Source organism: Cottoperca gobio, chromosome 4 (genome assembly GCF_900634415.1).
Source record: "Cottoperca gobio chromosome 4, fCotGob3.1, whole genome shotgun sequence".
NCBI classification, from domain to species: domain Eukaryota; kingdom Metazoa; phylum Chordata; class Actinopteri; order Perciformes; family Bovichtidae; genus Cottoperca; species Cottoperca gobio.
The window spans coordinates 26301629-26315369 of NC_041358.1; the positions used below are offsets into that span (position 1 = coordinate 26301629).

Consider the following 13741-nt stretch of genomic DNA (forward strand, 5'->3'; position numbering starts at 1 on the left):
GTAAATACAAGAGAAACAGAGCTTGTGAGGATTACTCTCAGCTGACTGCAGACCTGTCAGGACACACACACACACACACACACACACACACACACACACACACACGCACACGCACACGCACACGCACACGCACACAGTGTCGTTCTTTCTCTTGTCTGATGTCACTGAGTAAACACATCGGTAAACGGTGAAGGATCCTCCCCGTCATGCTGTCCCATCTCTAACACCGCTGTAGGGAGAGTTTCCCTGCGTGTCTCTTTATTAAGAGTTAAAGAGGAAGTTGACGGACACAGAGCAGCACAGTTTCTATTCAAACTCCAGAGACTGTAGCTGGCACGTTAAAGTAGAACTAAAGGGGACTGAGGTGAGAAGAATGCCACAGTGTAACAATGGCGTCTGATCCGTCCCAGCATGTTGCCTTTTGTGTCTTAAGCAGGAAGTAAAACACAGATTCAACTGTGCCACCAGGGCCCAGAGGAAAATCAGGTGAATTAAGGAATAGTTGGAGGCAGTAGTGGACAGTACTGTACAGAAGTATTTACATTTTCTGCTGCTTTATATTTATACTCCGCTATAAATACTTTTTACTCCTTAACTTAAGTCACGTTGACGATTCAGATTCAGATCAATAATACAAAATATAATCAATTCATCATGTATTATTATAAGTTAGGATAAAACGTATTGAGCACAAGCTACCAGCAGTTTAATGTTGCAGGCTGCAACATTAAAGTCATGCATCAATAATTAGAATTTAATAATATAGAGCATTAAAAATGGGCCGTTGTGCAGAATGAGTACTTTTATAATGCAGAGTATTTCTACACTGTAGTATTATCTCACTGCTTTGACTTCGTCCATTACACACGAGCGAGTCATCGATTGTAACTTTTAGTAATAATCCAAAACATTTTCTACACGTTTAAGAACAACAACGTTTGCGTGCCGCACCTCGTCTTTGATGTCCTCTAGTTGTTGTGCGGTGAAGATCTCCATCGCTCCCATTAACCTCATCATCAGCTCGTCCACCGTCGTATTACCTGAAGACAGAACGAGGTGTGTTTTCACATTACAGACACACACACACACACACACATAGAGCTTATGGCCAATCATACTATTACAAAAGAAGAAGAAGAAGTCATAATTACCTTGAATAACATTTAGAACTTCATTGGATGTGCGTTTGCCCATGACTATAAGGAGCAGGGGGAACTGGTCTGTCTTGTACGTCCGTATAGTCTGCGTCACCACGCTGCCAAAGTGCCTCGTACACATGGTGAGTAGTCTGCAAGACAAACAAACAACACAATTCAAATGTGTCTTTTGTTTTTAATTCTTTTATCTCGGATCTGAAGCTGTGATTTGAAATACACAAACAAACACAGACCATAAAGCACACACACACACACACACACACACCAGCTTTTCCAACTACAGCTTAAAAGAGAAATACACTCAACTCGTGGCATTAAGGACTTTAAAACCAATTCTGCATTTTCTTCTTCCATCAGAGTGACATGCTATCTCAATTGGAACCGTAGATGAATTAGTATTCCTCACCAGACACCCAGAATTGATAGGGCAAGAGAGGATTTCTTATTCCATTACAAAGACAGAACTTTTTAAATTAACATTTCAGAGAGAGAAAAGGGTAGCAGGCAGCCGGGGCCCCTTCAAGCTCCCTGTAAATGTCATAATATTAATGAATTGCTATAGACTGAATGCAAATATAGATTAGCTTTTTCTCCTGCCTTTTAATAAGATCTACTTTAATAACTGGCTGGTAAAATAGAGAAGTAATGGAAAGGATGGAGGGACGGTGGGTCAGAAAAATAAGATAGATGGGAGGTGTTCAGTGTGGGAGGGGGGGGGGGGGGGGGGGTGTCACTCGTTAAAAACACCAAGCCAAAGCTGCGGGAGCTACTCGCAGACTTCTCAAACTGTGGAGTAAAAGTACTTGTTCTCATTGTGGTGCTTTTTAAAAGTAATAATCGAAAGCTGAAAATATGGACGATGGACTGAAAGCCCCGGAGGATTGAGGAATACGAGTCAAACAACTAAATGTTGAACTGTGAGTGACCCACGTCCTGCGACGAAGACGTTGGGTACCCTAAATCCTACTGATCATTTTGTCCTGACATTTGTCCCTGTTCAGACCTCGACCCAGGCGGACCGTAACAATAGCCCACAGGGAAACTCTAACCTGTAATGAAAGGCCCTGGGAACAATGGACACTAACTTGAAGGGTAACCCAATCTTAAATCTCCCATAAAACACAATCCAACCTGCTTTGGTTTCTATCTCAAAACTAAGGAAGTCAGTCCACCACAGTTAAATAAATCCTCATCACTACATAAAAACACTAAATCCACTGGAACTACGAAAGACAGACGACTTATGAATCCACATATAGAACAAGTATGGACACAACAGTGAGGGCAGCAGGAAGTGAAGTGAGCAGTTCAGCAGAGTCTCATCCAGCCATAACATGGCGAAGAATGCAGCCTCGTCTGTACCAGACCTGCGGCCTTTACAATCCTTCAGGGGCAAAACGTAGAGGAAACACCTGCATGAGACCTGCAGCTAACGTGAGTCTGAAGTCTCTGCTCCGATGGTTCATGTGATTGACAGCTTCTGATTTACCACCAATCTCCATATCTCGCTGCACATCCACACAGTGAAAACTGTTAATGTTTCCCCGGACTGTCACATCACATCTCTGCACGTCAGAGGCGTGCCTGAAGATGTGAGTAGGCAGCTTAGACCTGACATCTGCTCCACTGAGCAGCTGATGAGTCAGGCCAGTACAGTAGCACTGCAGGGAATGTTTTTGCCAGCCACCTGTGTATGGGAGTGTGTATGGGAACCGGATGCTCTGATTGCTCACTGTGTCATACACACTTTGTTTCAGAGCACAAATGGACATGTTTTGATTTGAAAATGACATTTTGTTCTCCGTCTCAGCCAGTTATGTGTTCAGGTAGGAGGATGTCAACAGGTGAAGTCGAGCGCACAGAACAGGTTTGCATGTTGGTTTGTGCTCGTAGCGGTTAAGACACCAACTTACACTCAAAGGTCATTAACAATAACATGAACACCTGCGTTTCTGGGGGAGGGCCTCGACTTTCAGCGGTTAGGATAGTCAGATATGTTAGCATGGAATAAAACGTGTAATGTATTTGAGGAAGCAAGACCCACACTTGGCAAAATGATCCACTTTCAGTGCGTTTATCTACTTATACTTTCAATATTTGTGCAATGACAGTACAGCGCCTGAACAATATATCAGATTCATTTCCCATGGGTGACAATTACACTGGCATCCAATCAGCAGAACTGCATTTATGCATAATTAATCATTTAACTTGGAGGCCTGTGAGAATACAGAGAGCCAAGCAACAGGCACATTCCAATATCAGCAGGTTCAACACACACACGCACACACACAGGATACCGTTCTAACAGCCTGTGTGATTGATGCCAATCACCAGTCACTTTGGATCAACCAGAGAGCGTGAGAATGCAGAGAAGCAGTGTATGTGTGAGCGAGGGAGTGTGCACATGTGCATGCATGCGTTAGCAGCAAAGCTGTGACTAGCTGTGTGTGATGAAAAGCTCCAGATGTTGCCTGCCTTTTAATGTGTAATAAAAAGGCTCAGCTGGGGCAAAAAGCAAAGGGGGCCAATGGGAGAGAAAGGAGAGTGGAATGAAGGAAGGAGGGAATTTCCTTAAAAGAAATAATGGGAGGGGTGAGGTCAGGGTGCGAGTCTTACTTAAATGGCTGCTACCAGAGGGCAGGCTTAACTCTGGAGACTCTGGGGAGAGGGAGAGGGTTGAGGCAGTGGGATAAAGAGAAGGGAAATAAAGAAAGACGGAAGGATCAGGAAGGAATAGATGTAACAGAACGATGAGGGGAAGTATGAGAGAATCAAGGCTGGACACGATCGCAATGAGCAAAGCCAATCAAACCCTCAGCAAGTCCAGCTTTACCTGCAGGTCCTCGCAGCTCAACACTCATCTGATCTATCACACACTAAAAACTTTCAAATTCATTTCAGAAAATGTTCTAACAAATGTACTAAGCAGATAAAAAAACATCCCTCCTAGTAGCAGGAGCTGAGTAATAAACAGGTGTTCACACAGACCTGCCAGTTACACACAGACTGCTGGAGCGGCACCAAAACTTTGAGCGTAAATGGAGAGATAGAGATGTTTGGACTCCAAGGGAGTCCTTAGTCTCCCACTGACCCTCTATTCAGACAGCTTAGTCAAGATTGCCCAATGAGGGGCCTCACCATGCAAACACAACGCCTTTTGTTAGCATGCAACCTCCGAGCTTCAAAAAGAGAATGAAGTGGAAGAGAGAATGAGAAGACAGAGATGCGGGGTGTGAGCAATGGAGTGAGAATTGAATGCCAGCAATTAAGGACATGGCCACGCTAAGTCCAATAGATTTGAAAACGCTGTTTATGTGTCAAATGAGGTTCCATCCACACTAACATTTTAGATCATTTTCCAAAAGCTCGCCGTCTTTGCAAGCGTAAAAATCTTAATAACGGAAAAGTGACGGTGCGGAGCAGAGCACTAATTCAAACTCCATTAACCTCAGAAACAAGGACACCAGAACGAGGCAGCAGCAGCAGCAGCTTCCTTTGCGGAGCCTCTGCACACAATCAAGCTGCTCTCCTGCAGAAATACATTCACTATCATCTTTATTAGATACAACTCAGTATGCAAACAGTCCGCTCCTCCCGACAGGAAGTCACATATAAATAAAACATAAGCATACATTCAGGGCTTAGAGGTGCAGTTATTGCTCTGCTTTAAATTCACAGTCCGATGAGGCGACAGGATCCAGGAGAGGTCCAGAGAAATGAACAGGCAATAGGATGTTTTAAACCACCTGGGTCTAATAGTTCTGATCGTCACTTTAGGCTGATGATTAAAACTGTGTTCTCACTAGATTCACGATGAGACCAGAGAATACCACTGGACTCTTTAGGCTGATGTAATACTTTCGATCTCGTCATCAGAGGGTGAGCGCGAAGGCTCTGCGCGTACTGACACCTTGTTGTGATCCCGCGGCTACAAGTGGTAGCGTATCATTCTACTGCTGCACGTGGAAGCGTCATTTTGGGAGTATAACCGAGGCTTTATAAAAGATAACCCATGTGTGACTGCACACATTATTACTTTTATTACTACTACTATTATTACTGAGCAGACACAAGACTTGTTGACCTTCCTGGGAACTCATTTAGCAACGTTTCATGGACTGGAGCTGAAAACGGTTCAAACTGAAAACCACCTGTAGACACAATAACAAAGCACAACTGTAAAATATTACTCGAGTTGGATCTATTCCTGTCTGGCAACACACGTTAAAGCTTATAAGTGTCACAAAAGTAGTATTTTAAAACTATTATACTTGCTTATACAGGTGTTTCCATTATTGTGTCCAACCCATCAAACTCTTGGTACCTGGCTTTGTTAGCTTCTTTAGTGACATCCCAGGCCCACGTGATGAAGTTCTGGCTCAGGTAGGAGACGATAGAGTCGGCGCACATCATTTGGGAGCAGAAGACGTTGCTGAGGACACTGTCATCATTGTGGAGGTAGATGGCCAGCAGCTTTCTCTGAGGAGAGCGGAAAGAAAGACGTGAGCAAAGTGTACCACCGAGAAACTGTGTTCAGTGTTCGTGGGGAAATAAAACAGCCGTTAATAGATGGAAGCACAGCTTGTGTTGAGTTTGAGGGAAAGAGCATTTACAGATTACAAGTTTGACGCCCCGACTATAGTTTAAAGGCTTTGAAATGCTAGAAATTACATTTTCAAAAATCCTTTGGTGTAAGATCTGATGTGCAGAGCGAGATCTGTCAGGGTCCGCAGAGACTTTACGGGACCATAACATGACATGAGGGACCAGTGGGTGCAGAGACAACATGACTTCTGCAGACCACAGCAAGGCCACAACTGGAAGAAGGAAAAAAAAAAAAAAGCAAATACCACGCAAAATCAAATGGAGAGCGGTGTAAATAAAACTTCTCTGGGAGGCGATGACGATATGGAGAAAACAAAACAGACAAATCACTCTATTTATTTTACACCAAATGCCAGCAGCCTGTTCAGGTTAGTAGCGGCAGGGCCAGACAATATTGACGAAGCTCCAAATCCAAGGATATTGACACCATCATATAAGCCTGGCAGATTCTCCCTACTGACAATCTAATTAAAAAGCAAACACACCCACAAACATAAAAGGTTCCAGGGGACAATGTTGGAAATAATGCTCTCTAAATTACATGTCACTTCTCTTGCTATATAAGAACAAATAATAAAAAAAAAAACTCTCTCAGTCTCCGCTTAGTTCATTTTTTACCCACGGCCGTGGAGCGGGAGTCAAGAGGTCCGTTTCTCAGGAGCAGTAATCTAGGCTACGTACGCCAAAAAGCAAAAAAAAAAAATCTACACAGGGCAGAAAACGTGAAGGGAAGTGAAAGGAGAAGTTGTGCTATATTGTGGCCTGTGTAGAATAGGAATGGGAGAGCACTGCTGTGTTTGCTCAACGATTAGCGCTTTAGAATAATCTCCAGGGCTCCTAGAGAGAAGGAGCTGGGGGACTCATTCACTGGGCCGATTCAACGGCCTGAAAAGATTAAACACTCATGCTGAGAAGACAAGCAAATTCAGTCTTGAGAGAGGAATGAGTGTGAGGGGAGGGAGTTTTACAACATGGGAGAACCTGATACACGCTCAAACACCGGCGTCCCAACACACATGCGCAGGAGGCACAAACTTAACAGTGTGGTACCCACAAAGTGAGGGACTCACACTCACACACATGCATGCTCAATTAGAGCAAGTGTAAAGACTAATCAAAGTGGGCATTTTCGCCAACTGAACTCCTTCATCTTAGTTAAACTGTCCATACCCCTCTGTTCCCTCTCCGCTTTCAAGTCAGATCTTTTGTGCTGCCTGTCTGAGCAGGGAGGAGCAAATCCCTCAGTTCAGCTAAATTACTAGGTCCAACCTGAGCTAGATAGTGACCCCATAGCCCTTCCTCACACCTGTTCACCTAAATCTCACTTTGCTTTGTGTGTGTGTGTGTGTGTGTGTGTGTGTGTGTGTGAGAGAGAGAGACTTAAGATTTCACAATAAACAGTGTTGGCATCGAGTCAGCTCGAGCCTCTGACTGTATAATCAATGTTCCCCTTCCTCTGACGGCACATCGACGGAGAGTCATCGCCAGATTTAATTAAAAAGATACCCGATTGTTAATCCAGATCTATAAGGAGACTTTGCTTGAACAAAGCTGCGTATCCGTTATCAATAAACAGATTTACTGCACTGTATCCTGGGTTTCAACTGCCCCCCCCCCCCCCCCCTCTCATAGTACACAGAACGCTCATCTTCCGTATTGCGAGGGTTCCCTGTAACCTTGCTCTGTGTTTAAATATCTATTTACTGGATGTTGCTTCTCTCCGTTTGTATTCTTACCTACTCAAAGTATTTTGGACGTCTTGTCGGAGCTGTTCTGTTCAGTATTGTATAAGAACAATGTCATAATAATATTATTCTAAATTAAATTGAGTCCCATCCTTTGCCTCAGATCACTCCTTCAGATTAAAGTGACCTCATCACAAAACGTTCAGCGCTCGTTCCCAGTATTAACCATTAAATTCAAATTAAAACATATAATTATTATCTTTAAACATGCATTATTAGAATACAAACGTTATTATCCTAAATACAATGATAACCGCCATTTAACTTCCCCCCCCCCCCCCCCCCCCCCCCCCCCCCGAGGAGATGTGACATTTCCAAAACACTTTTATCACTTTAATTGTGAATGAAAACAGCAAAGTTAACAGATACATTCTTAGATGTTTTAAGGGATAATCCATGTTATCTATACAATTACAAGAATAATTGTTTTTAACTTTATTATAGTGAAACAGTTAATGTAATTGACGTTAACTATAATGATCAGTCTCTTTGCACATATTTATTCATATGATAGTGTGTTCACATATATTAGTATTTATAGTGTATCTTTCTTTAACGCTTCTAAACTAATTATATAAAATATAACAATAATGCCACAGACACAACGAAGCGTTCTGATGGCAACTAAAGATTTAAAACAAATTGGGCAACGTCGGAAAATCACTCCACTATATTTACATTCACAAAACAACGCAACCCAAACTAAAGAAGTCAAACCAAAAGCACAGATGTCTCATATCGCACGACATCGTCCGTCAGTCTGGGATTATTTTGTAAATTGGAAACCTCTTTGTGGGAACTCGAAGGGGAACACTAGGGCTCAAGTGTGATCCGTTTCCTGACAGATTGCTAACGGTTTAAATAGAGTTGCATCACATCGAGAAGAAGCTTTACATCACAGGTACGGCGTGTTGAACAGAGGAGCCTCGTGAGCGAGCGAGCCCCACACACACACACACACACACACACACACACACACACAGGTACAGAGGGAAGGAAGGACAGGGAAGTCCAGATAGTGATTGTTCTACACATGGCCGGCTCAGTCTGGAAAAGCAAACACTTCAAAATGAAGAGCTCAGATGACTGATCTAATGACCTTGAACACACAGAGGGAAAACACATTCAGATCGATGACCAGCCACACAGGAGGCTCTCACACCCAGCGGGAAACGCATCACGTCTTCACAACAGAAACTCTTTCCAAAGGGTGTTAAACTAACCGAATGAATGACATGCTTAACGCTAAGTGTCTCTTGGCTCTGTGAGATAAATAATATATTCACATATCGGTCATCTACATGTTATTTAAACCTTCGTCCATCGACGCGTGAGAGTAATCATTTCAGTTGCAGTGCATGAACCGTGAGTGCTTGTGATTTGCACACCTCGATCTGATGGATATACATACACTTATATGCTATTCTGCTCTTTCCTCTTGACTCTCTCGAGGCTATTGCCGGGTTTTAAGGCGGATACTTGGCAGTGATAAATCCCCTGAACTCCCCTCTCCAGCAAGGCTATGAATTTTGATGCGTCTTTGTGTGTGGCAGACAGGAGAGAGGAGAGAGCGGAGGAGAGTGGGGTTAGAGTGATTAACCACTGCGTTGATGGGGATTTAGTGAGGATCGTGGTTAGTGATGGGTGGCCTGTCTCTCTGTACGCTCTGACTAACCACTGATCCCCAAGAGGGTTGAGCTCAGCTCAGCTCAGCTCTGCAGCCCAAAGCATTTTCATTAAGGATGGATTGAGTCCATCTCAACAGTCCCCCAACACACACCTTCAGAAACACTTCATCAAATGTAGTGTTTTGCTTAGTGATTAGCCTCTCCCCGGCTTTGAGAGAGTGAGACTGATTCCTCTGTTTATAAAGCCACCGAGCAGTCAGTCAAATCTGCCCTTTTCCAATATCCCCTTAATGAAATAGGCCGCTTCTACGATGAGGACACAAAAACGAAAAGACGCGAAAGAGCAGAGGAAGGGACGGGAGAGGGACATATGCTACTGTGTAATGAAACCGTCAAAAGCAGCATGTGTTGGCCTGTCGTCTCGTGACAAAACAGGACAAATACAGAACAGACCAAATAGCTTCTGTTTTCATGCACAATTCTTTGCACATATCCAGCTTCCCTAAAGCCATTCTAACCACGGCACAGTTGGCAGACTAAGTCAAGCTCACCCAGAATAAAACAAAATACAGTGAACATGAACACTATTTTGCCCCTGCGTTTTGTAGAGCAGTGGTACAGTACGGAGCGTGTGAACACCGGGGACACATTTGGCCATATTGCGCTGGCTTAGGAGAGGAGATCAGCTGGGAAGCAGGCGAGACGCCAAGCTTCTCTCCAGGTTTCCCCCCCCGTCTTGTTTATTTCACACTCTCCACATCACTTCTCCTTATCCTCGTGCTTTCATACCTCGCTTTCTTCTTGCTCTCACTATCACTGTTTGCACCCTCCTCTGCTTTCAGACCACATTCTCCTCTCTGTGGCCTGAGTATCATCTATCCCAACCTCCCTCCATCCCTGTGTGCCTGGTGATCTGAACCCCCCCCCCCCCTAACATCTTGCTGTGTCCTCACAGTCTAATAAGGCTGTAATCCACACAAGCTGTCAGTTGATACAAGCATCCTTAAAAGGACAAAAGCCAAAAAACAAGGCGGGAAAAAGTGGACAGCTAAAAATAAAGCTTCAGCTGTCGGGGTGAAGGTTTGATCGGGGGTTTTTGGACGAAATGATATTAATGTGGCTATAAAGCCGTGGCCACACACCAGTACACCGGGGTGAGATATCACAGTAAACACTGTAAGAAACACGACTTTAAACTCAGTACGAGAGCCAGCATAATGCACAAGTATCTGTTTTATGTTCTTTACATATATTACATAAACTCAGTTTGTGCTTTTGTGTTTTTTCAGCCTTCAGAAGGTTTAGAGATTATTTTGCCTCCTTTTCAAAGACTCGTAGCCAACTGTTGCTCATCGGAGCCACGCCTAATATTTCCAGCATTAATGTAACGTTTGTAATAATTACTAAATGAAGGAACTTGTTTTCCTCTGTTTTGTATTATTTATCTACTCAGGCTGCGTTCAGACCAGCCTGCCCCCCTGCTGATTAAAGCGACGGGGGTTAGGCCCAGGATCACTTAAGGTGGACTGACCTTTAAGGTGGATTAGCTATTCTCATTTTAGTATATTGTATTATATATATTGTTATTAGTATATTATATTCCAGCTTTACGTTGTGAGATTACATAAAGATTTAGCTAAACTCATATATTGAACTCTTTCTCTCACTGGTCCTCGTTTCTACAATTGAATGCAGCCCGGACTGTAGACTTATATACTTAAACAGTTTATAATATTAACCACCGGGTCTTAAATCCCCACCAGCTCAGTACGAGATGAGAAACGCAGCATCTCCCCTGACAGACAGAATGAATAATATCCTGTTTGTGTTCCTCCTCTGTGTAACATCAGGGCCTTGTTTCTTAAACCGTCACATTCAAAAGTGTTTGAATAAAAAGGGACAAAGGTAAATAGTATTTTGTTACCGAGTCAATCGGCTTACTCACATCTCTGGCTTTGCCGTAGAAGGCCTCTTGAGACGCCGCCTCCAAAGACCCAATGAAAAACATGGGGTGGGTCTCTCCATACCTTAAGGACGCACAGAACAGACACACGGTACATGAACACAGGATATTAAAGTCCCTTTAAATGAGAACGACAAGAACCTGACGCTCGGCTCACCTTGAAGAAAATTCGGCAGTAAAGTGCAGTAAGGCATCAGCTTCATTCTCACTATTCTCTGGCACTGCAACGGGACAAAAGATATGTTATGGTCACGCTCTGAGATGCACGTCACTGACATTTAATGCAATACCTGCAGCAAGAAGGAAGAACTCTGACGTAACGCTGTCACGCTGCTCCTCTGTACTCACTCATAGGCGCTTTCCGACAGGTGGAGGCGCCCATTCCAAACATCTCTGAATCGTCCACACCGAACTCTGACGCGTCTTCAAAATCATCCCCCTCACTGTCGCTGACCATATGGACGTCTGCGCACTGTAAACATCAACGATTCATCCGTTTCCAGATTTATATCCAACAGGATTAGGAGTGCGAGTGTGTGTGTGTGTGTGTGTGTTGTGTGTGTGTACCTCTTCTGTGGGTTCCTGGGAATTGGCTGGTGAGGACCTTCGACAAACACTGAGGTGATGGCAGGGATAGTTGATCCCAGAGACAGCTAGCGTCATCTAACAACAGGAAACATAATGAAAGAGGGATTAGTCCAACGAGCAAGTTCCATGTAGTTGTGTGAGATCTTAGATCAGGTGCGATCACGATCTTTACGAGGTGCAGTTTTGCAAACCCACACCCGCAAAGCTCAGTACTGGAAGCGCCTCGTTACCGCAAAGAAATCACCAAATCAAACGTGGACCCAGCTCGTTAAAATAAGTCCTGCAACCCCGTGATGTTGCAGGACTCACTTTAAAGTGCTTTATTTCTCCCCTTGCTTTAAGAGGAGTTCTCCAGCCATTAGAATTAAACATCCAGCCGAGGAAAAGTCTCTTTCACTGGATGTGTTTGATGCCAGGAGCCTTTCAGAATAAAAGACATCCTGGCAGCTGATCATTTCTGATTCCTCAAGAAAGAAAAACATATTTTCCTTCTCACGCGCTGCCGGCAGTGTTTCATTTCTACCCGCGTCCACACCCATGACTTTATATAAATGCATTTGTTTAACCGTAAAACAACTTTTTCGTAGGAACCTGAACCAGTGCAGGACTTTGCTCTATGACTTTCAAAAGAGAGGCTTGAGGAGGTTTCTGCACACCTGCAGTAGACGTTACTGTGATGGAGGTTTGCAGTAAGAGAACACCTGACTAATGAGCTCCCAAATCCAAAAGCCAGGACTGTAAATGTCAGCGTTCAGGGGGGACTCATTACAGCTGGTGTCTCCTGGCTTAGACCCCGAGGGACGTCAACAATACAGGGAAGGATTCAGGATATAGTGTCAAACCAAAGATACTCGATGGATTCCCATCATGCAACAACCAAAATACAACTTATAGCCTGAATGTACTGATGCTTGTCACAATAACTCAACAATATGTTCACCGGCGTACTGATTGTTAAGAGCAGAGCGTAAAAAAATACTTTTCTGGGAGAGTGAACTTCTAAAACAGCCGGGCTGCGGCAGGCTGGGTGTGATAAGAGGCAGAGAAGCTGCTCGGCTGCTGCAGAGGCCCCGTGATCTGCTCCATTGTCGGGTGCTAAGACACACAAAGAGCAACTGGACACGGTTGAATCGGGAGACGATTACATGCAACGCCAATTGAGCCTGAAAAGGGCGAGACGGACCGCAGGGAGTTACTCTCTCGGTCTCTCTTAAGACAGAGAGGTTCCTCACGCTGGCCTCAGCTTCTAAAGCAGCACACAACAGTGTAACCACTAGACCTTGTCAGCAACATGGACTTACTAGTGAGCACTACTGATAAGAAACACAATTATCTGACAAAGAGTCGCACTATCAATCCATCTTTTCACACTTATCTTTCCAATGTTTAGAAGGACGCTCGCTGCGGCCTGAAGACTAAAAGTGTTTGAACAAAGAACATTTGGACACTTGTGGCTGAGCTCCACGCGAGCGACGTGCAATATGACGATATATATACACTGGTAGATATATATGCTTTATGCTTTACGGTAATATTGATGATTTTTTGCATTAATGTGATGAAGTACTTTGTTTTGTCAGGTGTTTAATTCACTAAAAACAGACTTCCAGCCTCGTTTTTGTATCAATAAACAGTTTCCAGGAAGCATCCCTCGCTGTTCTTGCTCCCATGCATGTTCACACATTCACTTCAGATTATATCAATTGTTTACATAAAGATGTCTTCCTGATAGAAGATGATGAACTCTATCTGATCCCCAGGAGAGCAAAAAAAACATTTTACAATTTATTGCATGCTGAGAAAAACAGTTGACCATATGGATTACAATATTAACCACTGTGTCTTAACTTCCCAGCAGCTCAGTGACCGAGCAGGAGAGATGAGAAACGCAGCGCTTCTCCCCTGACAGTTTGAGAATGAATAATATCCTGATGAGTGTTCCCTCTCCGTGTTGTCTTAAGCGAGGAAAAAAAAAAAAAAAGCAGTGGCTGGACGGCCATGCAATGTCGAAACTACACAAACAAAGAATGACATCACTGCTGAAGGGAAACG

General features: G+C 43.8%; 1 protein-coding gene across 1 annotated transcript in view; it reads right to left on the reverse strand.

Annotated features, from left to right (window-relative positions):
- Positions 1–13741, reverse strand: part of faf1 (Fas (TNFRSF6) associated factor 1) — a 45435-nt gene that overhangs the window by 2780 nt on the left and 28914 nt on the right. The window contains exons 9-15 of the mRNA XM_029429626.1: positions 11669–11764; positions 11450–11573; positions 11259–11322; positions 11084–11165; positions 5485–5639; positions 1152–1288; positions 919–1040 (exon numbers count right to left, since the gene is read on the reverse strand). Of these exons, the coding sequence (XP_029285486.1) occupies positions 919–1040; positions 1152–1288; positions 5485–5639; positions 11084–11165; positions 11259–11322; positions 11450–11573; positions 11669–11764 (780 nt within the window). The remainder of the gene's footprint in view (positions 1–918; positions 1041–1151; positions 1289–5484; positions 5640–11083; positions 11166–11258; positions 11323–11449; positions 11574–11668; positions 11765–13741) is intronic.